Source organism: Xenopus laevis, chromosome 1S (genome assembly GCF_017654675.1).
Source record: "Xenopus laevis strain J_2021 chromosome 1S, Xenopus_laevis_v10.1, whole genome shotgun sequence".
Lineage (NCBI taxonomy): Eukaryota > Metazoa > Chordata > Amphibia > Anura > Pipidae > Xenopus > Xenopus laevis.
In genome coordinates this window covers 124,739,187-124,754,051 of record NC_054372.1, presented here as the reverse complement: position 1 = coordinate 124,754,051, position 14,865 = coordinate 124,739,187, and the positions used below count along the sequence as shown (strand labels likewise).

At 37.9% G+C, this 14,865-nt stretch overlaps 1 protein-coding gene across 5 annotated transcripts in view; it reads left to right on the top strand.

The window, feature by feature from the left end:
• Window positions 1-2,252: 2,252 nt before the first annotated feature.
• tut7.S (terminal uridylyl transferase 7 S homeolog) overlaps window positions 2,253-14,865 on the top strand; it is a 42,506-nt gene continuing 29,893 nt past the window's right edge. For 2 of the 5 annotated variants that reach the window (XM_041580161.1, XM_041580159.1), the window contains exons 1-8: window positions 2,254-2,419; window positions 3,163-3,667; window positions 7,037-7,212; window positions 9,948-10,064; window positions 11,273-11,450; window positions 13,095-13,183; window positions 13,866-13,917; window positions 14,302-14,371. In XM_041580161.1, the coding sequence (XP_041436095.1) occupies window positions 3,196-3,667; window positions 7,037-7,212; window positions 9,948-10,064; window positions 11,273-11,450; window positions 13,095-13,183; window positions 13,866-13,917; window positions 14,302-14,371 (1,154 nt within the window). In that variant the 5' untranslated portion in view covers window positions 2,254-2,419; window positions 3,163-3,195. Of the gene's footprint in view, window positions 2,420-2,564; window positions 2,721-3,162; window positions 3,668-7,036; window positions 7,213-9,947; window positions 10,065-11,272; window positions 11,451-13,094; window positions 13,184-13,865; window positions 13,918-14,301; window positions 14,372-14,865 lie in introns of those variants that run through there. The other 3 variants (XM_041580163.1, XM_041580162.1, XM_041580160.1) reach the window with 3 other exon arrangements.

Below are 14,865 nucleotides of genomic sequence, written 5' to 3'. Positions count from 1 at the left end.
TGAGATTCAGTTTACAAGTAGGAAAAACTAAATCTCACAGGCTCCTAAAAGAAGCAATGAATTGCAATCAACAATAAGAAACAAGCATTTTATAACAGATGCATAGGTTGCCTGTGGGGCCATAAAAGTCCTGCACATATTTAGGATCTAATAAATATATTCACATGCGCTCACATACATTTTGTAATGCAGAGCATGTGGTGGTTTCAGTGAGAATGCAACCATCGCCATCTACTGGTATACATTTTAATAAACCCCTTTTATTATAACACACATGTTGTTGCACAAGCTTTATTAGAACATTGTAATTTTTTTAAATATGATTAAAGGTTCATATTTCATATTTTTACATATATTATAAATAGTCTAAATGCAAATCATTTGTTTGCTTTGCCTCTACAGATTTCTTATTGGCATGTTCAAGCAAGTGTTAATGTAACTAAGCCTATAAGATAAAGGGTAACAGAACCTGATTCATTAGGCAAATATAATACATTTTAACTGTGGATTCCTTTGGGATTCCCTGCTGTTTTTTTTTTATTATAAAAACTTGGATGTTGAGAAAACTGTTCCTAATGATCAGCAATGTATTTTATAAAACTGGCATTTTTATCAAAATCATTTTGGATTTTTTAAGTGTGCTAATTTATTAGTACTGACTCAACTGCTGTAAGCAAAGCCAGTATCTTGTCCTTGATATTAATTAAGCTGCATGAATTCATATTGGTGGCAAAACAATTACATTGGCTTTATTTAATGTTTAATTGAATTGTGCATACTTAAGGTCTGGTGACCCAAATTACAGAACAATACAATATTCAGAAAACCCCAGGAATAGGATATATTATCCATTCTCGATAAAATATCCTATTCCTGTATTATTTTTAATGTAACACAAGAGACATGTATCACTAAAAATATTTTCCACTACACAGAATAAAAATATTTTGTAAATCTTTACTGATCAGTATTTATTGCCAGTGGTACTACACAATACAAAATACTGATAATGAATCTGACTTTAAGGGGCAAATTTACTTATGGTCGAATATCGAGGGTTAATTAACCCTCGATATTCGACTGTCGACGTCAAATCCTTCCACTTCGAATATCGAAGTCGAAGGATTTACCTCAAAATAACAATTAAATCCTTCGAATCGTTTGATTCGAAGGATTTTAATCCATTGATCGAACCATTTTTCTTCGACCCAAAAAAAGATTGCAAAGCCTAAGAAGACCTTCCATATAGGCTTACATTGACTTTGGTAGGTTTTAGGTGGCGTAGTAGGGGGTCGAAGTTTTTTTTTAAAGAGACAGTACTTTGACTATCGAATGGTCGAATAGTCGAACGATTTTTAGTTAGAATTGTTCGATTCAAAGTCGTAGTCGAAGGTCGAAGTAGCCCATTCGAAATTCTAAGTTTTTTTTTATTCCATTCCTTCACTCGAGCTAAGTAAATGGGACCTTAAATCTAGGCATCTTTCCATAAAGCAGAATGTGGTTGGCAAAATGTTACATTTTCTTATAGTGATCATTGTCGGACTGGCCTGGCGGGATACCGGGAAAAAACCCAATGGGCCCTGACCTTCAATGGGCCCCCGCCGGGCCAGTCCCCTCTCTCGATCGGCAAAAAAAAAGGGGGGTTTTTAGCAGTCGCGCAACACCACCTGCGCAGCACCAGTTCATTCAGGCATTCACACAGGTGCGCTTGGCGTGTCATAGTAGGGGGTGGGGGTTGGAGGGGGCCCTCGACATTAGTCCCGGTGGGCCCGAACCCGAGCAATTTAACCAATGCCACCACACAAGCAGAGAGGGAGGAGGTCTAACAAGGACAGGGCATTTGATATACGCAGCTATTTGTCCCAGATGTCCAGGGTGATGAGGAATTCCCGAGCTCATTCGCTTGGATGATTGAGCAGTCATCTTGAACCATTTTTAGAGCACCAACATATTAAGCAGCGTTGTAAAAACAATGTGTTTATACAAAGATAATGCTCTGATGGCAGCGGGTCCTGTTTGTAATCAGGAAAAACTGTCAATTTCTTTCCTACTCCAGTCCCTGGCAGGAATAAGTTCGAGCTCTGAGAAGGGACAACATAAACATGAGGGCAGGAAAAAGCATTTATATTTATTTTTATTTTACAAAAATGCAGGAACTTTCTGCAGCGGCTGCCACAGCGCCAACCAGAGCAGCTTATATTGTTACAGTCTTCTGATTGCGTGCGTAACACTCGCGTATTCCGTGTCACTTCACCAAAGCGTTCTGCGTCACTGCGCTTATGCACGTGTAAGCGTGACGTCACCGTCTCGCGAGATGAGAATGTGCGATCGCGATTAGCTGTCGGGCAGGAGTTGTACATTGATTGTTGTGATGGATGGACAAGGAGCAGAGTTCAATTATAGCTCATTTCTGTGAAAGGTCAGTGACAAATAGTTATGTTGGTTGCTGTTTTCTGTAGAAGTGCAGCTATTGAGAGCTGTCCCACTGGCCTGTTTCAGCTTAACCACTCACACTTCTTTCCTCAACACTTGTTTGCCCTGATTGCTTCAAGCAAGCTGAGGTTTTAATGTTTTTTTTTATGGTTAAGTGAGGAGAGGCCTACTAAACTGAAACTAACAGCGGATCCGCTTGTGCTTGTTGTTTAGCCACACACCAATGACCTGTTACATCACCCTCATTTACTGCTGTGCTGGAAACTAAATATAGAAAACAGGTTTAGGTACGTCATAGAACCTGGTGCTGCAGAGCTGAATGTTTATTGTGCTGCAGAGTGCACTGATTTCTATGCAGCCATGTCACCTGGATAAAGTGCTAATGAGCTTTGTATCATTGGTTTTATATTGTATACATACTGTATGTGGCAAGTGGGGTAACTGACTGCAGCCCACAGTGATTGCTGTGAAGGAGCATAAAAGAAAGCGGGGAGCATTTTTGGAGGCACAGTTTGTCACTGTTAAGGGCAGTACAAAAACCTGGGACATTTTGTATAAGGTCTATCCTTTTTTTGTAGCCTAATTCTGTAAGTTTTAGTTCTCGAAGTATCGTTTTGTCAATGTTCTCTTTATTACTTGTTTGCCTTCATTATTTTAAGACTGCTTGCATTTAGTCCCTGATGTAAATAATTGTTAGGAACTTACTGAACCTTTCTGTTCTGTTAACAGGAATGATTTTGTCTGCAGTTTGAAAAAAAAAAAATGGGGGATGCTGCCAAACAAGCCAAACACCGTGCAACAATGGATGAAGAAGAGTACAGAAGAACTCCTGTGAAACAGTCAAATGTAAACCGTGAAATACATGGTAATAAGAAGACACCGATGGACTCTCAAAAAAGGCCAGTTCCAGTCACCTGCAGCAGCAGTCCCAGGAATGGAATACATCAGAGCACTTTTAACAATTTCAGCCGCAGTCCCAATAGCCGACCAATCAATACTCCTAAAGAGGGACATAAGAGGTGGCTTGCGGATGTTCCGCGAAGCAACTCTGATAACTGGAGAGATCGTAAGCTCCAGACGTTTCATCGGACAAGGAATGATTCCACTAATGAGCAGGAAGAGGCTCAAGGAAGGAGGCGTGATGGAGGGGAAAGAAGCAAAGAAGGTGGGAGGAGATATTATTACAAGGGGATTACGAATAAAAATTACATGGATGGACACACTGGAGTAGCTGGTAATTTATACATTGTGTATTTTAACTACTACATGCTAAATTTCATCTTTAACCCCAGCTCTCTTCCTTCTTTGGCCTTATGCGTTAGTTTTGTCATGTGTTTGTTTACTGCTTCCTGATAACATTGATCCCCATCCAGTAGCTCATGAGCAACATGTTACTCTCCAACCCCTTGTATGTTGCTCCCAGTGGCCTCAAAGCTGCAGCTTATTTTTGAATTCCAGGCTTGGAGGTGTGTTTTGTTTAGGGATGCACCGAATCCAGGATTCGGTTCGGGATTCGGCCAGGATTCGGCCTTTTTCAGCAGTATTCGGATTCGGCCGAATCCTTCTGCCTGGCCGAACCGAATCCTAATTTGCATATGCAAATTAGGGGCAGGGAGGGAAATCGCGTGACTTTTTGCAACAAAACAAGGAAGTAAATGTTTTCCCCTTCCCACTCCTAATTTGCATATGCAAATTAGGATTCGGTTCGGTATTCGGCCGAATCTTTCGCGAAGGATTCGGGGGTTCGGCCAAATCCAAAATAGTGGATTCGGTGCATCCCTAGTTTTGTTGTATAAAAATAAGGTGCACTGCCAAACAGAACCTCAATATAGGTTGACAATCCACATAGGGGTTACCAAATGGCCAATCACAGCACTTATTTGGCACCCCAAGAACATTTTTCATGCTAGTGTTGCTCTCCAACTCCTTTTACTTCTGAATGTTGCTCACCGGTTCATAAGTTTGCAGATCCCTGCTGATAAAAAGCAGTTGCACCTCTGTTCCTCCAGATTTTTATGAATATAGAAGCACCGTGCAACTTATCTTACTCCAATTCTGTTTTCTAGTCTAGTCAATTTATTTTGTCTTCAGCTTGTATTTATCAAATATTTTCTATTCTATGTAACCGTTTAATGGATTGCAAAGGACAGACGTAGGCTCGAAGTTTTGATATGGTTTAAATGTGGCTGAGCTTTTGATTAGTCTGGGTATTGTGGTATTGCTATTAGTACCAGATTAATTACCTGGGAGCACTCCGATCTACTCCATACTCCATGTGCCACACGTGAAAAGCTACCCCGGTACAGCTCAAAAGTCCAGAACCTTTAAAAGTGGAAACAGTGCACGATGGAGGGAGAAAAATGTGTAGACTTGAAAGTCGCTTTAAAAATCCATGTTTATTATTCCATTTTCATTCCATTAAAAAAGACAAAACATCGCAAATGAAGGAACCATAGCTTAACGCGTTTCGTGGCTATCCAGCCACTTTCTCAAAAGCACACTAGTTCACACAGGAGTCAAACATATCCGTCATATGCAATGTTTTGTCTTTTTTAATGGATTGAAAATGGAATAATAAACATGGATTTTTAAAGCGACTTTCAAGTCTACGCATTTTTCTCCCTCCATGGTGCACCGTTTCTACTTTTATTGTGGTATTGCTGACATGTTCTTTTGAAAGTCAATAGAAATGTTTAATTTTTACTAGGAGGGTTGATAGAACTCTTTTCTTTCCACCCAAACTGGCACCAGTCCAGTGGTACTTGTATTTAGATGTAATGTCTGCTGCAGGAGACCATCATTGCTTCCTTTTGTCAAATAGGCTGGGAGTGGTGCAACCTTTCCACAGGCTCGATTACAGTAGAAACAGTGCTCCAGTCTATTGAAGGATTGTACCTCCTCTAGCATGACTTAAGGTGGCCATACACGGAGAGATCCGCTCGTTTGGCGATTTCGCCAAACGAGCGGATCTCTCCCCGAAATGCCCACCTTGAGGTGGGCAATATCGGGCTGATCCGATCGTGGGCCCTAGGGCCCAACGATTGGATCCTAATGAATAGTAATGGGCGGTCAGATTGCGGGACCGCATCAATGAATAGATGCGGCCGCGATCCGACGGGAATTTTTCGTCCCATCCGATGGAGATCTGGCCGACATTCGGCCAGATCTCAATCGGGGAAGCCCGTCGGGGGGCCCCATACACGGGCCACTAAGCTGCCGACATGGTCTGTCGGTAGCTTTTTTCGGCCCGTGTATGGGCCAACTTTAGGCAACCAGCTCTTCATACACAGGTCCTTTTAGCCATGGCAGACTGTCAACCTATGTAAATACCTCTGGTCTGGAGGGTGTTTTGCAGAGAAATACGTTTTTGCCACAATATTTCTATTAACATTCACATGATCCTATCAATTATATTAAGAATATTTTAGTAGTCCTTTAATTTCACTTGTTTGGTTTAAGTCTTTGCATGTCACATATGGCAATGCTGATTAGTTGTTTAAAGGCTGTTCAAAATGCTTAAATGAATTGTTCAGTATAAAAATAAAAACTGCCTATATAGATAGGCTGTGCAAAATAAAAATGTTTAATATAGTTATTTAGCCCAAAATGTAATGTATAAAGTTTGGAGTGACTGGATGTGTAACTTAATAGCCAGAACACTACTTCCTGCTTTGAAGCTCTCTTGGTTTCCTGGTTACCAGGCAGTAACCAATCAGTGACTTGAGTGGTTGCTTTTGAATCTGAGCTGAATGCTAAGGATCAATTGCAAACTCACTGAACAGTTGCTGACTAACTCATAGCTAGAGAGCTGAAAAGCAGGAAGTTGTATTCTGTTCTGTGAGACATCCAATCACTCCAGTCTTTATATATTGCATATTTGGCTAACTAACTATATTCAAAACCTGTTTTATTTTGCACAGCCTGTCTATTTACCCAATTTTTATTTTTACACTGAACTGTTTGTTTAATCTGCCACGTGTGACAACCACTTCAGTAGTGCATGCATCCACATTTGCAGTCAGTTGTCATATTCATTTAAAAGTTGAAAATTTTAGCTTTGACCCCCACAGCCCAAAATGCATGTTTAAAATACCCTTGTGTGTCATTGCTTTAAATAAAGTCAAGTGAAAATGTAGACATGCAATTACGTTAACTAACTTTTATCCAGAGATAGGCTCAGACAATGTGAAACAAGGGATGACTTTCCTCCCTCACTAAGCTGGATGAATAGCTTATATAAAGAAGCAAAAGACCAGCAGATGAAAACTTGTATATGTAGGCTTATTTAGGTTGATTGCTAGCAAATAATGACAAGTTGATCTGTGATCTGTTTTTACAAATTGACCAGAATTCTTATATCCCTCAACTCTTTAAGCTGAATGTACTGGTAAAATCCTGCAGATCGTTTGCTTTGCCTCTTGAGGCCCATTCATAGTTTGTTATTGCCCGGTTTTTAATTAAGACAAAGTTGTTACATTTTCCTAAATAGAAGAATCTGTTATTTTAGGTAAGGAACGCACATGCTTATAATTTTAAAACCTTGTTTTTCTTTATTATATTATGTGTCCAAAAGCTTTGTTTTTAGCATTTTCATTTCCTGTAGACAATTTTAAGCAGGAGAAGAAAAGAGCTGACAGAAGAAGAAAGTCTGAACGAGATGAAGATGATTATCTAGAAAGCCCTGTTCTAGTTGAATCCGCATTATCTGAGAAGGAGTTGTTGGGCTTGCAGCAAGCTGAGGAGCGTCTAAAGAGAGACTACATTTACAGGCTTAAAAGGGTATGTGGGCACCCAGTGGTTTTCTAGTTTCTACTCTATTTTCAGAGTACCGTATATACTCGAGTATAAGCCGTCCCGAGTATAAGCCGAGGTACCTAATTTTACCTCCAAAAACTGGGAAAGCTTATTGACTCGAGTATAAGCCTAGGGTGAGAAATGCAGCAGCTTCTGGTAAGTTTCAATAAAAAAATTTAGGGTTTCTGCTCCCATTGGAGGTGCCGGCGTCTTGTTTTTGGATGCCGGCGACCATTCTTGGACGCCGGCGAATATTCTTGGAGACTATTCTTGGACGCGGCGACTATTCTTAGACGCCGGCGACCGTTTTTGCGCTTGACCCGAGTATAAGCCGAGGTAGAGTTTTTCAGCATATTTTGGGGGCTGAAAAACTCGGCTTATACTCGAGTATATACGGTATATATATATATATATATATATATATATATATATTTGGATTATGTTGTAAATCAATAAACGCAAAACTTTTCTTCACATCAATACAGTGAGTGCTGATCCTTCTTGTTCTATATATATATATATATATATATATATATATATATAATATATATATATATATATATATATATATATATATATATATATATATATATATATATATAAATATAAATAAATAAATTAAATTAAATATATAAATAAATAAATTAAATATACAAAAAATTAACTGCACTCACAGGACTTTTTTAGTGCAAGAAAAATATTGGTGGTTTATTACGACGTTTCAGCTACACTCACACAATCTTCAGGAAGTGAGCTCAATGCATTTTGCAACCAATTGCATTGTAAAATGCATTGAGCTCACTTCCTGAAGACAGCTCGAGTGTAGCAGACGAAACGTCGTAATTAACCACCATTTTTGTGCACTAAAAAAGTCCTGTGAGTGCTGTTCATTTTTTGTAAGTTTGTATTGATATATAACCTGCACCGAGGCAGTTGATAATTTTGGAAAGTGGGTGCTCCAGCTTTACTATTGGATATATATATATATATATGTCCAAAAATAAAAGGAAGCACTCACGGCATAAAGGTTGTTAGAAGTCCTTTAATGAATCATATAAACGTCTACGTGTTTCGGCACCTCAAGGGACCGTCATCAGGATGTGAATGTTTCAAATACCAAGTGAACCTAAATACCCCCCACCCACATCAGACCCTCCCTTCACAACGTGCATCATTAATGAGTTATACATCAGGTGTAAAAAGTGCACGATTAGTCGACCTCATGCTGATAAACTTCTTCAGTTTTCTATGTTTTACATAGAACAACAAGTGCATTTAAAATGAATGTGTCCATTTGATGAAATCCATGGTTGCTATGGATAAAGTTACATAGATAGCAGGACCTCATGCTGATAAACTTCTTCAGTTGTTCTATGTTTTACATAGAACAACAAGTGCATTTAAAATGAATGTGTCCATTTGATGGAATCCATGGTTGCTATGGATAAATTTACATAGCGATGATACTGATTATGTTGTGTGTCAAGTGTGGATCAAAATCAACTGTGACAAAATATTGTCACTTCAGTATGCTAAAGTGACAGAGTGCAATAAATATAGTGCATCAGACAATAAAAGTGAACATTAATCCTCTGAAACCATAGATAGAACCAATCTCAACTACATCTATATGGAAAACTCCACATGTCTCCGCAAATCAAATGGATGGTTCAAATCTAGACAATTTATAAATAGATTAAACAGACTCCATTCCTTTGTCAACCAAATTCTAATTTTAAACACTGTATTTATTTATTTAATTTCAATTTAAAGGGAAAGTTGCTCTTAATTATAGCTATAATTTACCTGACCATCATGGTAGAGCCAATATGCAAAAAAACATTGCAACCCATGGTTACGACAAGGGATTCAATCCATTATCAATTATTTTTAGTTCTTAATTATTTATATTTACTATTGTCTAAGAATTATTGGCACATAAAGTATCCATCCCTTGCCAGTGTATTCTGGGCCACCTACTTAATCATCCCTTAATTCTTAAGGAACTCATTGTCTTGTCAGTTCAGATATAATCAAGTTACCCCAGACAGACTATTTAAGTACGATTCAGATAGAGTAGAGAATCTGCTTATTCTCAACATAATCAATACACTAAATTAAAAGATAAACCATCCAGTTTAGGAGATTCCAAAATGTGTTGAGAAGAAACCTGAATAAGTTCTAACTATTTCCCATCATTTATATCCTTCATTCTAATGTTGACAAATCTAAAGATCATATACTCAGTTGCTATACAAAGTTCAAATGAAACATGCCAATAAATACATCTCATTGAGTCCACGTGGTGCCATCATATTAGGTTTATGGATCCATTTAGCCTCACACTGCAACAACAATTTATCCCTATCACCACCCCTTCTGGGTGTCGGGATGGAATCAATCAGCATGCATCTCAGTCGGCAAACCATGCTGTTTATTTAAGCAATGTCTGGCTAGTGGTGTATCTGCTTTTCCAGTAGCTAAAGCATTCCTGATACTGGACCGATGATTATTCATCCTCAGTCTGAATGATGTCACACATTTGCCAACATAATAAAGTCCACATGGGCACATAATAAAATACACCACATATATATATATATATATATATATATATATATATATATATATATATATATCTGTATTGCAAAATTACAGTATCTTTTAAGAAAATATATCTTTTACATGACAATAATTGTCTTTTAATCTTAATTTTCTAGCTTCCACGGAAATACCCCACTGCTGTTTATTGTTGTAAGCTCTGTGATACTCTGGTTGAGTCTGTGTCATCTGCTCATAAGCATATTAAAGAAAAAAGGCATAAAAGAAATCTGAAGGTGAGGATTCAGTCATTTGTATAAATTTATGTTGCACTGATATCATTCAGCACATTTTGTATGAACAATGTTTTATTTATTCAGCATCTCATGTTCTGCATTAGGCCTATGACTGTAGCTTATGTATGTTAAGCAAACACAAAATTTTTACTAGAGAATGGCAACAATATTAAAATGCATATACATTTTTTCTGTCTTAAGCTGGCCATAGACGCAAAGATCCGATCGTACGAATCAACGTACGATCGGACTTTCCCATCTCCCGACCCTCCACTAACCATTCAGATCAAAGTCTTTACCTTTCTGATCAAATAAGAACAGATCACCCAATGTTCTGCCCCTGACAGCAATCGTACAATACTTATGTATGACAACACTAGTGACAGTTTCCCTCTGAAAATCGTACGATCCCCAATACACGCAGAGATATTATCGGCAGCCGACAGAAATTTTCTAACCTGTCCGATCGACCAAACGACCGATCTCCGCCGGACGAAAAATGTCGGGACTCTCCACACATGGTCCGAAAATCGTACGAATCCACGATTCGTACGATCGGATCTTTGCGTCTATGGCCAGCTTTAGTCTTTGCATCAGGTATGGCAAATATTATTCTGGGCACATAGGCAGATTTTAATCATCTTATTTAGGATGATGACTTCCCCCCCCCCCCCCCCCAACTCACCGATATAGCCAGACAAACACTTGGCCAAAATTGTTTGTCTTCTTACTTGTAGTCATTTTGACTTATCACTTGCATGCCTTTGATTCTTGAGCAAACAATGGTAACAATCTGTACACCACAACTGCTGTGTGTCAGTGACAGATTTCAACTGATTTCCAGCATGAGCCAGCAATTTTCAAGGCACTCAGCATTGTTCAATTGTTTGCAGTATGGGGAATATGTTAGGTTTAGAAAGAACACCAACAAACTATTTATAAATCAAACACAGTTTCTTATTACTCACAGTCCTTGTAAAAATGCTGTCATTTCTGTATCTTTTTACATTTTGCCTTTTTAACTGTTACTGTTTTAACTATGTTATGTATGTAGAATTGTTGATTGCAGATATATTCTTAATCACAGGTTTTCCACTGTTTAGTTATTTTTTTTTTAAAAGCACTTACATTTTTAAATATACAATAGTCAAGTACAGAGCGTTTAGCTTATGTTACATGGAACTAATTCAAACTTATTTTTCTTCAAGGAAAAAAAAGAAGAGGAACTACTGACCAATCTGCCACCACCAGATCATCTTCAGGCTGAAGCGATTACTTCCGCTATATGTAAAATTGTACAGGAGCATGGTCTAGATGAAAATGACCTGGCAGAAAGATGTGGTATTGTACAAGCTATGGAAAATGTAATTCAACAGAAGCTTCCAGGTACAGTGAATGGCAAATTAATTATGGTTTGCAGAATACTATTTTAAGACCATGTGCAACAGAATCTCTGGTTCACCTGGTGACTTAATTTGCCTTCTGGTTCTTGTGTTCTGCCGGTATACACCCACCTCAAAGTGGTGGGCACCAGCTTAACACAGGGCAGACTCTGGCATTATGTTTTGGGCACTCATAGCACCAATAAACTGGTTATGTGTAGATTAAATTGTTCCACCAATATTACTGTCTACATTGACAAGGGTGACCGTCTTTAATTTTTCCATGTGCTCGCTGAGGTTATCATGGGCAGTCAGGCATCAGTGGAGCAGTGAGTCTTTCATTTACAACTTAAAGTAATGCACACTGAGGCATAAGTTACAGCTGTCTTCGTAGGGAGCATTCCTGAAGGTTGTTTTCAACCATTTATGAGAGGTTTTATCGCACCCTCATGGGTAGCATTGGAATGTGGTCATGTGTCCCCAAATATGGGTAAGATAAAATGGTCTGTGTTTATGTACCATGAAATCTTTTGTTCCTTTTTGACTGGAGTAACAGAATATTCATAACAATTCTATATTTTAGATTCAAGTTTCAGTAACCTTGACCAGGTCCGTACTGAGAATTAAAATAGGCCCTGGCATTTCAGGTACACAGAGGCCCAATCAGCCCACTAAATGCTGAGGTTCTATGGGACCTTATAGCAGACCCTCAGAACCCACAGATTGCCAGTCCAGGCCTGACCTTGACAAATAGACAGGATTTTCAGTTGCAGGCTAGAAAGCGCAAAAACAACAAGCCTAATGAGTAAAAAAAACATTACAAGATAGAATCACTTCAAATGCAAAAACACTTTGGTTAAAAACCCCTATACACAGAATCTAAAATCAGTTGCATATTTATACCATGTCACTTTTAAGAGATTTAACATCGTGAGGTGTTCGTGTTGAAGTGTTGGACATAATCTGGATCCCAGAAGTGGTGATATACAGAAATTGTTTACAAAGTTACCCCCACCCCCTTTAAAAACAAACAAAAAAAACCCACACATTATAAAATGAAGACCATGGTGGTGTTATATGTTATTCAGTTCTGCCACACACGGGGGAAAGCAGAACAGACTTTAGCTGTTATTTCTCAAAGGGGGGCTCACTCTTTTAAAATAACCTGCTCTGATGGAAATCCTGTTTTTCTGCATGGAGGGTGTTTGCCAGAATCGGTTATTTTGTTAACTTTTGTTTGTGCTGAAGTTAGTTATTTGAGGTGGCTCTAAAACGTCTACTATGAAAGGGAGCCCCCTTCTAAACGACCTATTAGACCTAACTGTCAATCAAAACCTGATCCTAATACATGAAGAGTTCATTGAGAGTGGCAGGTTGCTGAGAGTGAGGTACTAAAGTGTAACTTGATTATTTCATAAATAGTACTATTACTTGATTGTATGTAGAAAGTTTCTTATTTCAGTGAGATAAAGCTTATATTGTTTTCATTTTTGCGATAGATCCCCTTTAAGTGGTGCAAAAAAACTATATATGATTTCAAGTAATTTATAAAAGCAGTATTTTCCCATATGCATTGTTTGAAGAACCTAAGCATTTGTTGCAGATGGCCTTTCTCTAGTGCTTTAATGTTTCTTTTTGTTATTCGCAGGTTGCTCACTGAGGCTGTACGGATCATCCTGGACTCGATTTGGTTTTAAGAATTCAGACCTGAATATAGACATTCAGTTTCCTATAAATGTAAGTAGATGACAAAATGTATAAACTTTCCATTTCCTGCTTGTTAGTGGTGTGAAATTTGTACAAAATGTTTGTCTAATACACATCAACACATCCACCTTATTTTACTTAATACATAACCCAAGTAGAGGCACTTGCACATTTATACATTTGGGGTGTAGTTGGAGTGAGGCTACTTTATTAAGGTTTACCAATGGCACTGGCTGTCAGGATGCTGTTAGTGGCCCATGGAAGGCGTATATACCTGTATTCGATTCTGGTAAAGGGCGGGTGCATTGTTTAAATGAGCAGCACCTGTTTAAATTTGAATAGTGACATTTAGAAGAGTGGAATAATGGAGAAAGGCTTCCAACAAATCTTTACAGTTGTTTCCTAATGGAGGCTGTGCCTGTAGACACTGTTCAAATATTTATGCAATACCGTTAGCCTTGAAATGGATTTTCTCCTTAATATTAACTTTCAGTATATTGTAGACGGACAAATTCTATGCATATTTTTAACTGGTCTCCATCATTTGTTTTGTATTTTCTGTATTATTCCTTTTAAGCTTTTGTCTAGCTTGCAATTGAAAATGGTATCTGGATGATTGAGCTGACGAAGGTTTTAGTTTTAATATTATTTTAATTTTAAATAAATGTGGGGTTCACTTAGTTTTGAAAGCATTGTTTGTTTTCGGTTACAGATGAATCAACCAGATGTTCTTTTACAAGTTCAAGATAGTCTGAAGCAAAGCGGTAAGATGATAACTTTGAAAGACAAATAAAAAGGCTAGATTGAAAATATAAGCCACAATAGTTATAATGGCTCTTTTACAATGCAGGGCATTTTATCCTAAGCTTTAAGGAAGAAAACCAGAGTTCAAAGAAAATAGATTCAGTTTTATTAATGAAGTCTTTACCATTGGCTTAACTAGATATTACTTGGCCCCACAGCAAGTTAATTTTCAGGCCCCCAAAATATCTTGAGGTTGTCCTGTTTTACCAATATGTATTGAAACTGTGCATGAATTAGGGCCTTGTGGGGCCCCTATATCTCCTGGGCCCCCGCAGGGTCTGCTTCTTCTGTAGTTACGCCCCTGGTCTTTACGTTTTGTTTTCTAAAGAGGCTTTTTTTTTCAGATTTGTTCACAGACTTCGAGGCCGATTTTCATGCAAGAGTTCCTGTAATAGTTTGTAGAGAAAAGCAAAGGTCTGTCCCGTTTTAATCAAGGATAATTTAAAAAACTAGGCTGTTGTTCTGTTGCAGATTTGTTTATTTTAACTTGTTTGGTTTTTTGTTAAACTACAACTCCCCTAAGCTTAAAGGACAAGGAAAAAACAAATAAGAAGCCAATTTTCAACATTTTCAGTGGTTTGAAACCATGAAAAAATGAATGCCATGTAATTTATTAAATTATCTCAGGGGTGCCAAAAAGGTTGAGATCTAACAGTAGACCTTTAACTGATGATCTGTAGATCTCAAGACACTGTCAACAAACAGCTTGTCTAAATTACCCTCCTGTTTCTTGCTTTTCATTCAGATATTTATTATGTTAAGGTTACATAAGAAATAGTTGTATGTTAAATATAACAATATAGATAAAGCAATATTTAAGTAATATTCCATGGACCTGAATGCTAACAATGCTTTTTATGGATGTAAATCATAATGGGACAACATCACTAAAAGTAGACTTTGCATTA